This window comes from Otolemur garnettii, unplaced genomic scaffold (assembly GCF_000181295.1).
Source record: "Otolemur garnettii isolate 467f Iridium unplaced genomic scaffold, OtoGar3 scaffold00058, whole genome shotgun sequence".
NCBI lineage: Eukaryota > Metazoa > Chordata > Mammalia > Primates > Galagidae > Otolemur > Otolemur garnettii.
The window spans coordinates 914,489-927,552 of NW_003852453.1; the positions used below are offsets into that span (position 1 = coordinate 914,489).

The following is a 13,064-nucleotide window of genomic DNA, read 5'->3' on the forward strand; positions in this document are numbered from 1 at the left end:
TTACTTATGTAGAGTGTAGTTAGTTCTGCACTCCCGATTTATTAGCCGTGTCAGTTTTATCCAGAGGCTTTGCTCAGACAACACTCTTTCCAGTTGTACCAAACCCAGATCGGGGTTATCTTTGCTTAGAGTATTATTTTCATCTATTGATGTAGCTAAATAAAACATTTTAATAGAAGAATACTTAACCAGTGTAAGGATTAGAATTTTAACAGTAGAATCATAGGTTTCTATATATTACATTTGGAAGTTATAAATAAGCCTGATGAAATTTTTCTGTGATTCTGAATACTGGCACCTAGGATCTGGAATTTGAAGGCTAAACCTTTACTTGTACTTTGCTGTGTGTCCAGCCTGGGTTTGTACAACTAGAAAGAGTGTTGTTTGAGCAGAACCGCTAGATAAAATTGACATGGCTAAGGAATTGGGGGTGCAGAATTGACTACACTTTACATAAGCAAATTGAACCTTAAAAAAAAGAAAAAGATTGTTAACAGTACAAGTCAGTCACAAAAGCATGGAACTGCCCACACTATCTGTGTTGAGTCTAGACAGGTCTTGAGCAGACAGCGTTTTCTCCAGTTAAGACCAGTCAGCAGAAATAGTACCAGTCACACCTCCATTTCTGCTTCATAACCAAATAGAAGAAACTGCAGGGTGGCCTTGTAAGAGTCAGTTTCACTTTTCCCTGCTGATCAGGCAGCAGAGCATTTGGAGAAAGCACCTTGCATATGAGAGGCCACACCCTTGTCTCCAGCTGGACAGCACAGAGGTCACACACTCGTTAGCCCTCTCGCCCAGCTGCGCGTCATCTGCTTAACAACTCACTGCTGCAGATGAGAAAGACCTCCAAAGACTGACTCCTTCAGTGGCTCTTAACTATAGTAAACTAGCACCAAGACTGTCAGATTTCTATGCAAATTCATTGTAATTTCAGATACCATACTTACTAAAAATCTCTTATTTATTCTTTAAAGAATCCTCAGTTGACTATCTGCTAGACAGCATTTTGTGAGCAGTTAACTAGAGTTACTATTTTACATGAAAAAAATAAGACCGTGACTCTTTTAAAGGAGTCTATAATGTGACTCTCCCTTTGAATTCAGGCCAGCTTATGTCCCAGTGATATCTAATAAGAATATTTTCCTTTGCATGTGCCTAAGTGAATAATTATATACCAAAACTATATGAAAGTTTTATTCCACTGTTAGAGAAAAAAACACAATATGCTGTTTCTTGAGCCAGGGCCTGAACTTCCTACCGTGTTCTTAGAAAATAGTTAATTATTTACGATATTTCCTAAAAAAAAAATTTAGGTTTTTAAAAAATCATTTTTTGGTATGTAACATGTTTATAAATTATAAACATGTATATTTTAAACCACATAACATGTATTAAGATATAGTATTTGACTTCTTAGAATAAAAGGATCATTAGTGATACCTTTAACTGTTACTCATATTCAAAAGTTTACCAACAATCCATGTGAAATCAGTCTGTAGAAAGCAGAGTGCCTTTTTGAACTCTTTGCAAAAATAAATAACCTTAGGGAAGGCATGGTAACTCATGCCTGTAATCCTAGCACTCTGGGTGGCCAGGGTGGGTGGATTGCCTGAGCTTGGGAGTTCAAGACCAGACTGAGCAAGAGTGAGACCCAGTCTCCAAAAATAGCTGGGCGGGACAGCACCTGTGGCTCAAGGAGTAGGGCACCAGCTCCATATGCCAGAGGTGGTACGTTTAAACCCAGCCCCAGCCAAAAACTGCAAAAATAAAATAAAATAGCTGGACATTGTGATGGGCACCTGTAGTCCAAGCTGCTGAGGAAGCTGAGGCAGGAGGATTGCTCTAGTCTAAGAGTTTGAGGTTGCTAGAGCTGTGACTCTAGCAAGGGCAGAGTAGTAAACTCTGTCTCTAAAAATAAAAGAAATAACCTTAAGAGTCAGTCATGCATTGCCTTAATGACAGGATACATTCCAAAAAATGTGTTGTTAGGTGATTGTGTAAGCTACTGCACACCTAGGCTATACGTGGTGTAGCCTACCCCTCCTGGGCTTCAAACCTGTACAGCTTGATGCTGCACTGCACACTGTCGGCTGTTGTAACATAGCAGTGTTTGTGTATATGAAATACCTAACCATAGAAAAGGTACAGTAAAAATACAGTCCTATAATTTTATGGGACATGATTATGTAACATATGACTAGATTCATCACATAAAAAGACTCCTGAATATTATGATCTTTTGCTGCACAGAAATCCCACCTTAGGTCACTACAGTCACATGGAAACCAGGAGAAAGGTGATGATCGTACTCAGAAATCCTTTTTTTGGGATTGAAACTTTTTTTGAGATTCAGAAAACTAAAAAATATAATAGAGAGTTAAGCACAACTTTACTCTGAAACTTTCCCAAAGCTACTACTTCACTTTAATAAATGCTCTTTTTCAGTATGTTTAAAAAAGAGAAACTAACATATCATGCATTTAGCTTTAAAAAATCTGACTTAAGTTGTCTTATCCTGCACATCATTCAGGCACTGCTGTGTGAGACCAAGCTATTACAGGTTAGATGTGTACATGCTGTATAATTTAAGGCAGGTGAATAGGCACATTTTTTTTAGGATAGATGTTTTGAAAACCTTAATAAAACATCAAGGGTTAAAACAAGACATGATCTGTGATTAAGCTTGAATTATTGAACAATTTTAATTAACTAAAACTTTCTCTCCAATGCACACAAAATCCTAAAATATTCAGGTTAATGAATGTTTTCTTCAATTTCATAAAGGTTCTTTTTCTTTTCTGGATGAGTATTTGTAAATTTCCTTGGGACACTAATAAGGTACTTTTTAAGTGACAAAATGGATATAGGAAATATCCAAAGTGTTATGTATCATGTACACATAAAATTCCCAACTTAATTTTTTGGTTTTCTAAAGTTCTTTGGTAAGTCATTATTTGGATCCCATTTATTTTCCTGTAGAAACTGTATTTCAAATGATTTTAATACCTTGCAAACTTGTAACAATGTGCTGTAGATTATTACTCTGACAGTATGGTCTTTTTCCTCCAGTTTCTCCTCTACCTTCTCTTCCTTTTTTTTCCTTCTTTCTTTATGTTTTTCACTTACTGTAATGGAAAGGTCAAGAGTTTCTGGATCATGAGCTTAGGAGTCAGGCAGCTCAGGGTTGAATACAAGTTCTGCCACTTACAACCTCATGAGGAAACACGCATAAGGCCTTTTCTGTGTAAGAAATGCACTTAGGTGCTTCTTCTGTTAAACACTTTCTGTCTTCCTTCCCTGCCTCCCTGTGTTGACTGCATGGAGGGGACAGTGTCTGTGAGTGGACCTCACAGTCCTGTCCAGGACTCGTGTGCTTGGCAGCCCCACAGCCACAAAAGTCATCACAGGAACAAGAGGCTTCCACAGTTGCCCTTAACCATTTACCTGCTGGTTAATTCAACTTCTGTGTGTGGTGGCCTGCTCTTTGACAGTCACTGTGATGTCTGGTACTTCTATAGCAAGAGTTATTGGACATATTTCTCTCTTGAGAGTTGCCTAATTATTCTGATATGATGTCTCCTAATTCCAGCTTTTGTAACTAAGACAAGTCCATTTGCATTTTATTTCACTCATGGCATTTCTTGCCCAGTTGATCTCAGATATAAAAGCCACTGATGAAGCTCAGAAATCTAATGTGTTTCAAGGTAAAGCCACTGTCCTAGTGAGCCTGAGGACATGAGAAACGGAAGGTTGATTTTCATTGATCTGTTGACTTCAGATGCAGTTGACTCTCTGTGCAGCATGGTACATGGTTTTGTTAACTGATCAGTTAAAGACAAAATGAATAGATAAGTGTATAACAGATGTATTTCCACATGGTGGTTGCTAGGAGATTTGCCAGCTATTACACTTCAGGGAACTTAAAGCAGAAAGATAATGATTTCTGAGAACTTTCATTATCTTTCCCATGGTGTGTGTGTGATCACTAGTCACTTAAAGTGGGATTTCTTGTGGCAGGCATTATACACATCCTGAGAGCGTGTTTAATATTACTGCAAAGGCTTTACCTGGGGGGACGGCCTTTCTTTAGCTTATTCTGGCTGGCTTCCTTTCTCTTTCTCTTTCTTTCTTGACAGTCTCACTCTGTCCCCCTGGGTAGAGTGCTGTGGGCATCATAACTCACAGCAACCTCAAACTTTTGGGCATGAGCAATTCTTTTGCCTCAGCCTTCTAAGTAGCTGGGACTACAGCCATGTGCCGCAATCCCTGGCTAGTTTTTCTGTTTTTAGTAGAGACGGGGGTCTTGCTCTTGCTCAGGCTGGTCTGGAACTCCTGAGCTCAAGCAGTCTACCCCACATTGGCCTCCCAGATTACAGGCATGAGCTACCACACACAGCCAATAACTGGCTTTCTTAAAACAAAAATGTTTTAGTTGAATTGCTACTAGGGCTACAAAATTTGCATAAAAATTATGATCCTACTTCCTAATATATTTGTGGAATTGACTGTGAAGGCAGGGATGCCTGGAGGCTGAGAAGGCTTTTCATACATATTTTCACACTGTTTCTCAGAAATATTAGTAATAGTGTACGTACCTGCCTTAGACACATACCGCGTGTTCTTCCCTTTACAAATACTGTCCTAAGGAATCCTGACACTTCTGTGAGATGCGTACTGCATGGCATAGGCAAGGAAAGTGAGGCCCAGAAGCGTGGAGTAACTCACCCAGGGCTACACAGCTCCTGCCTGAGTTTACTGATTTATTCTGGAGTCTTCTGGGTGCTGTGTCACCTGTAACTTCTGTAGCACTAAATATGCTTATTAAAAAAATAAAAGTTTGGGCCAAGATGAGCGGATTGCTTGAGCTCAGGCGTTCAAGAGCAGACTGAGCAAGAGCGAGACCCCTTCTTTACTAAAAATAAAACAACTAACCAGGCATTGTGGTGGGCACCAATAATCCTAGCAACTCAGGAGGCTGAAGCAGGTGGATTGCTTGAGCCCAAGAGTTTGAGGTTGCTGTGAGCTGTGATGCCATGGCACTCTACCCAGGAGGACTAAGTGAGACTCTGTCTTGAAAACAAACAAAAAAAACTTGGCTAACCTACTAAAATGTTAAATTATATCTTATTTTCATTTATATGCTCACTATTAAAAACATTTCTTAGTTATTATCTTTGTGAAGTTTCCCATTTACATTTAACCTTGATTTTATGGTTTTTGCTTCTAAATGTTGTTTATGCAGAGGGGCCTGTGTGTGTTCTTTTGTTTTAGAAACAAGATCTTGCTCTGTTTGTCCCCCAGGTTGGAGTGCAGTGGCACAGTCAAAGCTCACTGCAGCCTTGAACTCCTGGGCTCAAGAGATCCTCCTACCTCTACCTCTGCCCCCCAGAGTAGCTGGGACTACAGGTGTGCACCACCACACCCAGCTAATTATTTATTTTTTTTAGAGATGAGGTGTTGCTACGTTGGCCAGACTGGTCTCAAACTCCTGGGCTCAAGTGATCCCCCTGTCTCAGCCTCCCAAAGTGCTGGGATTCCTGGCATGAGCCACCATGCCCAGCCTATACAGATTTTTTGATGAATGAAATTTAAAATCGTTATACACTCAGATCTATCAGTGTTTTCCTACTTAATTTATGCCATGTAATTTGCCATTTAAATCTTCAAAAGTCCATCCTTATTAATCAATTGACTAAAAAAATGATATATAGTAATGCGGAGGCTAGGATCATACCACTCAGGGAGGTCAAGGTAGGTAGATTGCTTGAGCTCAGGAGTTCAAGACCAGCCTGAGCAAGAGCAAGACCACATTTCTTTTTTTTTTTTTTTTCCCTTTTGAGACAGAGCCTTAAGCTGTCCCCCTGGGTAGAGTGCCGTGGCATTACAGCTCACAGCAACCTCCAACTCCTGGGCTCAAGCGAGTCTCCTGCCTCCGCCTCCCAAGTAGCTGGGACCACAGGCGCCCGCCACAATGCCCGGCTATTTTTTTGGTTGCAGCCATCATTGTTGTTTGGCGGGTCCGGGCTGGGGATTCGAACCCGCCACCTTAGGTGCACATGGCTGGCGCCTTAGCCGGTTGAGCTATAGGCTCCGAGCCGCAAGACCACATTTCTACTAAAAATTAAAAATTAAAAAACTAGCTAGTCATTGTGGCAGGCACCTATAGTCCCAACTTCCTGGAGAAACTGAGGCAAGAGAATCACTTGAGCCCGGGAGTTTGAAGTTGCTTTGAGCACCCAGGATGACAGAGTGAGACACTGTCTCCAAAAAATAAAAAAAATAAAAATAAATTGGGTTTTGTTGGTATATATGAGGTTGAAGATCTACATTTTTTCCTCCAAATAGCTTATTTCATAATACATGTATTACTTAGATAACTATAAGGTAAGCCTTGATGTGCATAAGTTTACCCTGTAAATTATGTGCTAAGTATCTTTGTGTGTCTTATGTAATTTTGGTGTCACAATAAAAAAAATTACTTCCTCTGATAAATTTCTTTTAAATTGTTATTTTATTGAAGAAACAAAACTTTTGTTGAATATTTTCTTTTTACCTGGACCATTATCGTTTGAGGTAAGCCCAACACATATTTAACAAACCTTTCTGTGCATAAAATTTGCAAATGTTAGTGAATTTACATAATCCCTGTTTTCTAAAGACTTAAAGGCAGCTATCTTTAATTACAGAAATACTTGACTATATTTAAGGTTCAGTGTTATGTTGTAAATGTAGAAACTCATTGTTCTTTTATTCTTGTTTTCTATTTTAATTTTAAATATTCTCTAGTTTATTTGGTGTAAGTTCTTTGAGGCTAGTCACTCTTCACCAAGAAGCCCAGTGGTGACACAGGTCCTCCTGATGGATAAAAGTCAGTGCAGGGGGAAAATAAGTGTGCCTATTAATTTGGCCTTTTAAGGATATTTGTCACTCTTAACCATGTGAAAATTAATGATTATGATAGTAAGTGTTTCCATACTTGTTAACTGACCAGTTTATTCTTTTTTTGAGTAAATTTGTTGAGTTCCTCTGGTCATGCCAGCTGCTGTTCTGGGTACTGGAGTATAGTCATGAGTGAGAAGTGTCCAACACAAGGTGTGAAGCAGAACACAAAGACAGATACAGGAAATGCAGAGAGAGAGGCTTTGAAAAGATTTGGTTAACCATTCAGTTCATATCAATTTTAGTAGGTTAGCATTTATGCCTTCCAAGGATATAAGATCTCTTAAATTATCTGTCCCCATTTATAAATAATAAAATATTGTAATAAAGATAGAATTTCTTTTCTATAGAATGACAATGAAACATTATGAGAAGTGCTGGTTGGGTTTGGAAAATTTTTTACGTCTTGGTGATCATACAAAAGATAGGGAAATAATTTGCTATGTATTTAGAAAATCAGCAAAGTTATATATAAACACCTGGTTATATTGGTGTGTTTTAGATTTTGCAAAAGTATAATTTTTTCTGAGAGATAAAACATCTGTAATTTACAACTTAATTTGGTTAGGAAAAATGTTGTATGTCAAGGTCTAAATTTTCTTCTTCTTTTTTTTTTGAGACAGAGTTTCACTATGTTGCCCTCAGTAGAGTGCTATGGCTTCACTGCTCACAGCAACCTCCAACTCTTGGGCTTAAGCAATTCTTTTGCCTCAGCCTCCCAAGTAGCTGGGACTACAGGCACCCACCACAACAACCGGTTATTTTTTTTGTTGCAGTTGTCATTGTTGTTTTAGCAGGCTTGGGCTAGGTTCGAACCCGCCAGCCTCAGTGTATGTGGCCAGCGCCCTAGCCGCTGTGCTACAGGAACTGCCCCTCAATTTTTTTGTGTTGTTTCCATCTCCTGGTATCTTTTCAACCTGAGTCTATCCATATAGAATGGTAGTGTTCTTAAAAGGAGCCCCAGCTCTGGAAATAGACCGGATCTCTTCTGTCACATATTAGCCATGAGCAAGTTGCTTAAACTCTCAGTGTCCCTGTTTTGTCGTTGGTAAATGATAAGGGCTTTGTGCATATTAGCGATTTAACATGTGAAATGATCAAACAAGGCAGGAGCCTCGTGAGCACATTCACAGTGTGAAACGCTGAGACAGCCCCTTGTGAGTGCTGTGAATCACTTGCAGAGCCGTGTGGCTGTGGCAGGCTATGGGGCAGCTCCTCCTCCTTCGCTTCCTGTTATTCTGTTGCTTGTGTTACTTTAATTATTATTGAGCAGGTACTACACCAGTTACTAAAAAATCCTTTGGTGATTCTGTTGAATCACATTGCAGATGACCCTAAAACATACCCCAGGATAGATATAACATATATTCCTAAAGCTGCAGAAAAATTTACTCTTGACTCCCTGCTTTGGTTTTTTAAAACTTACTTCTGTACAGATTGATGGAGCATGGACAATTTGTTATGTGCATGTTTCACGTAGTGATCAAGTCAGGCCCTTAGGGTCACCTGAGTAACCTACAGTGCACCCATTAGCTGAGCTCATCGTCCGCTCCCCTCTCCCTGCCAAGTCTACATTGTCCATCTTTTCATCCTCCACATCAAAGTGCATGTAATTTGTAGGGCCCATTTATGAGTGAACATGTAGTGTTTGCCTTTTTCTGCCTGGCTTGTCTCACTGAGGATGATGGCCTTCCTTCCACACACTGTGCTGCAGAGACACGGCTGAGGAGTGTCTCCTTGTTTACATGGACCATGTTTTCTGTATCTACTCATCCGCTGATGGACACTTGGGCTTATCCCATGTCTTGGCTGTGTGACTGGAGCTCCAGTCCACATGGGAACACAGTCCCACTTGGATATACTTTGCTTTGGACGTGGACTCAGCAGGAAGACTGCAGGCTCATAGGGCAGTTCTACTTTGAGTTTTTCAAGGAACTTCCATACTGTTCTCCATAGTGGCTCTACTGATTGACATTTCTACCAACAGTTCACCAAGATTCCCCTTTCTCCACATCCCACTAACATTCATTGTCACCTGTCTTTTGAATAAAAGCCATTTTAAGTGGGGTGAAGTGATAATCTCCTTGTAGTTTTGGTTTGTATTTCTTTGCTGACTAATGATGTTCAGCTTTTTCACGTGCCTGTGTGTCTTCTTTTGAGAAATATCTATGAAGATCTTTTGCCCATTTTTAAATCAGATTATTTGTGGGTTTTGCTATTGAGTTGGTAATTAATCCCTTGTCATATACCTAGTTTACAAATATTTTCTCCCACCCTATGGGCCGTTTCATCACTTCACTGATTGTTTTCTTTGCTGTACATTTCAGCGTGATGTAACCCCGTGTATCCATTTTTCACTTTCTTTGTGTTTTTGAGGTCTTACTCAAGAAAATGTTGCCCAAACCAATGTCCTAGAGGGTTTCCCCAATGTTTTATTATAGTAGTTTCATACCTCTGGATATATTTAAGTCTTTAATCCATTTTGATTTAATTTTTTATAGGGCAAGAGACAGGGATCTAGTTTCATTTAAGAGACATACTTTCCCCAATGTATGTTCCTGGCACTTTTGTTGAAAAGGAGTTGACTGTAAATGCACTGATTTATTTCTGGGCTATTTTTAGACTAGGGTCTTGGTCTGGCTTAGGCTGGTCTCAAGCTCCTGAGCTCAGGTGATCCTCCTGCCTAGGCCTCCCGGGGTGCTAGGATTACAGGCATGAGCCACACCCAGCCTTACTGTTATTGATTTATAAGTTCATTTTATTGTGGTCAGATAATATACTTTTTATTATTTCAGTCCTTTTATATTTATTGTGGTTTATTTTACGGCCTAGTATCTGATATATCCTAGAGGATGTTCCATGTGCCTTAAGAAAAATGTATTTTGTGCTCTTGAGCTCACTGTATAGTGTTTTATATGTCATATATGTCTCTTAGGTCTAGTTGTTGTAGTGTTATTTATGCAAATGCATTTTTCATAATGTCACTTCCCCTCCTTTTTTTTAGCTGATGAGCTCATCAGTCCTCAAGACATAGACCCTGGCCAGCGCTACATACCCCTGCAGAGTCAGCGGAACGTGAGCATGAGGTTTTCCAATCAGGTAAGGAGACACTGTGTTTCTTCATTTGGACTCATCCAAGGACATATAAAGCTTAATTGAAGAGGAAATTTTTATTCTGAATAGGTCTTTGTTGTTCCTTCTTGGGGAAAGGCTTCTACGTCTTCTGGTTAGTTAAAATTTGCTTATTATTGAGAAAGTAGGAGTCAGGTACATCCAACAAAGAGTCTGCACTTGAACACTTTGATCTTCAGAATGGTGTCAAGTGTCTGATGTGTGGGCATCAGGAGGACAGAGGAGGTGGCACTGTTACTGAAGGCAGTGGCATCTCTGAAAGGTCTATGTGTGACATCCCCCGTGCTATGTCTTCCTGTCAGGGCTGAGTGACTGGCAGAGTTGTTCATAGCACCTAACAATGTGTTGGAGGAAGGAATAGTTTTTAAATTTTTACACCTACTAGCTATGGATTCAGACTGTGTTGTGTCCACAAAATAAATGCAGGATCAGCAAGATTGATATTGACTTGAGCAAACCCCCAAGTACTAAATGATCCCGGTAAGGAGGACTGTGAGAATGAAAATGTTGTGGATTGTGGAAACTGCCTGAAGAGAAAGGAAACAACCCTGAGTGTGTGCCGGGGTTCCAAGCAGGCAGCTTGCATTTAGTAAGAACAGCAGCGGCACTTATGAAAGATGTGTTTACACACTGAAGTGCTTCTTTTATTTAAAAAAATACAAATCCTCGTGCACGCACACCAGTAAAGGCTGTTTTAATGAAAGGAAGGGAGAAGCAACAGCGTCTTTAGGGTCTGTCACCGTGTTTCTTTTACTCTTTTGCTGGGACGTGAAATTACTCTGAGTGGTTTATAGATGAGAAGCTGTTTGAGACACTAGCAAAGGTTTTCTCAGAAACATAAAATCCTTGGGTTAAAATGTGATGGAAATTTCTCACTGGCTTTTTGCTCCTAGGAGTGGTGATGTGGCCTTTATCTTAGTCATCACTCGTGTCAATGTAATGCAGGTGTACAGTCTGTATGGATTTGAAAGATGTGGTTTTACTTGAAGAAATGGTAAAGTAGGGAACGCATCTAATTTCACATTCCCCAGTGCCGTGGCTCTGAGCTACTTTAAGACTAGTATGTATCATTTAAATAGTATTTCACATCACTTCTCTTGGATGATGAAACCTCAAAGCCTTTTCTTAGAAAATAATAGGTCAAAGATTTGAGGCATGGGGCAGGAGCCAAAGAACATCAAAGCATTTAATAGGCACGTGGCTCACAAAATCAACTATTTAAACAGCTAAGTTCATGCTTGACACTGGGGAAGACCATGTGTCAGTGTAATCGGCGTGTGGTGCACACTTGCAGGGATCTCTCTCCTGATCAGGAATGCTGTCAGAGTGTCCAAGAGTGGGAGTGGATTTTATAGATTCCACCCCATAGGTATTTTGAAGATTAAAATTGTTTTCTGATGTTGCTACTAAGTTGCCTGTGGGGTGCCTCCCAGGTGGAGCCCCGTCCTCTGAGGATATGCTGTGGTCCAGGGAGGCCTGTAGCTCTCTTCTCAGCACCTAGCAGGTGGCATCTGTCCAGTTCTGTGTGCGGTTTCTGAGAGGTAGGCTGTAAGGAAGGTTTGCAGCAGAAAATTTCTGGGAACTTACATGCCCCACCCCTCTGTAGCTTGGTTGTGGCCGTATTCAACATCATGAAGTTCCCTGGCCCCTTCCTCAACTACTTTCAGCAGCAGGAAAGACCTGCATTCTCATGTCTGTTACTGGGGTGGGGTGAGGTAGACTGGAGAGGTACCAGACACATCCTTAGGTGTGGAGCGCTCTGCTGGAAATGCCAGGCCAATGTCATCAGCCACTTGGTCATGATTGCCCAACCTATGGGGACTGGTCACTGCCAAATGTTGGGAAAGTAAATGTGGGTAGTAAAGTCCAGACGGTTCCCGCAGACAGAATAAGTCCTGCCTGTGCAGGAGGGTGTGCCGGGGGTCCCCATGACCACCTTCAGCCTTAGCAGTCCACCAGACGACTCATAGGATTCAGAAGCTTTTATACTTAGGATTTAGTGAAAGTATACAGAAAAGAAAAAAATCAACAGAGGGAAAAGGGCTGTGGGACATATCCTTAGAAAGCTAGACACAAGCTTCCAAGGGTCCTCTTCCAGTGGAGTAAGGAAATACACAGAATTACTCCAGCAAGGGTATGTGAGGGTGCATGCAAAGTACCGCCCACCAGAGGTGTGCGCTCAAGCTTGGTTGTCCACAGCTTTCTTTAGGCTCCATCATATAGGCGTGCAGCACCTATGTATGGCTTCTGCTGTTCAAGCACCAGCCCACCAGAGAGCAACCAGATGCTCACCACGAGTCACTGTGAGCACAGACTCTCTGAGACTCTCTGTGTCCCAAGGCCCCAAGACCTCCTATCATCCACTAAGTCTCTTACTTTTTCTCAAATGTTTTCTATTTCTTTATTTTGGGCTATAATTGTATTTTGTGAATTATTATGTTTTTAATTAAATTTTTTATTATATTTTATATGTAGTTATATTTTTTATGTATTTTCTATAATTATGTGTATTGCTATTAAAAATTCAGGGAATCTTCCTTAACTGTTTATTCAATCTCTTCTGTTGAATTTTTTAAAGTCATATTTTAGTTTCTTTTCTCTTTTTTTTTTTTAAGACTGAGTCTTGCTCTGTTGCCCAAGCTAGAGTGCAGTGGCATCATCATAGCTCACAGCAACCTCAAACTTCCCAGCTGAAGCAATTCACTTGCCTCAGCCTCCTGAGTAGCAAGGACTATAACTTGCCCGCCACAACACCTGGCTAGTTTTTAAGCAATGGGGTCTCACTCTTGCTCAGGCTGGTCTTGAACTCATGAGCTCAGGTGATTCCTAAGGTGATTGTATTATGAACCAGCATGAAAGAGAATGAACCAGAGTGGGAATATTGGGGAATGAGAGAAAAGATGAGACAAGGATGGGATTGGGAGGGCTGGTGCAGTCACAGCTCCAGCCAGCTCCAAAATACGAGACAAGGATGGGATTGGGAGGGCTGG

The 13,064-nt window shown here is 40.6% G+C and overlaps 1 protein-coding gene across 2 annotated transcripts in view; it reads left to right on the forward strand.

The window, feature by feature from the left end:
* The window catches only part of PHKB (phosphorylase kinase regulatory subunit beta), a 225,746-nt gene that overhangs the window by 115,376 nt on the left and 97,306 nt on the right, over positions 1 to 13,064 (forward strand). For both annotated transcript variants that reach the window (XM_023514768.1, XM_012806835.2), the window contains exon 14: positions 9,947 to 10,041. In XM_023514768.1, the coding sequence (XP_023370536.1) occupies positions 9,947 to 10,041 (95 nt within the window). The remainder of the gene's footprint in view (positions 1 to 9,946; positions 10,042 to 13,064) is intronic.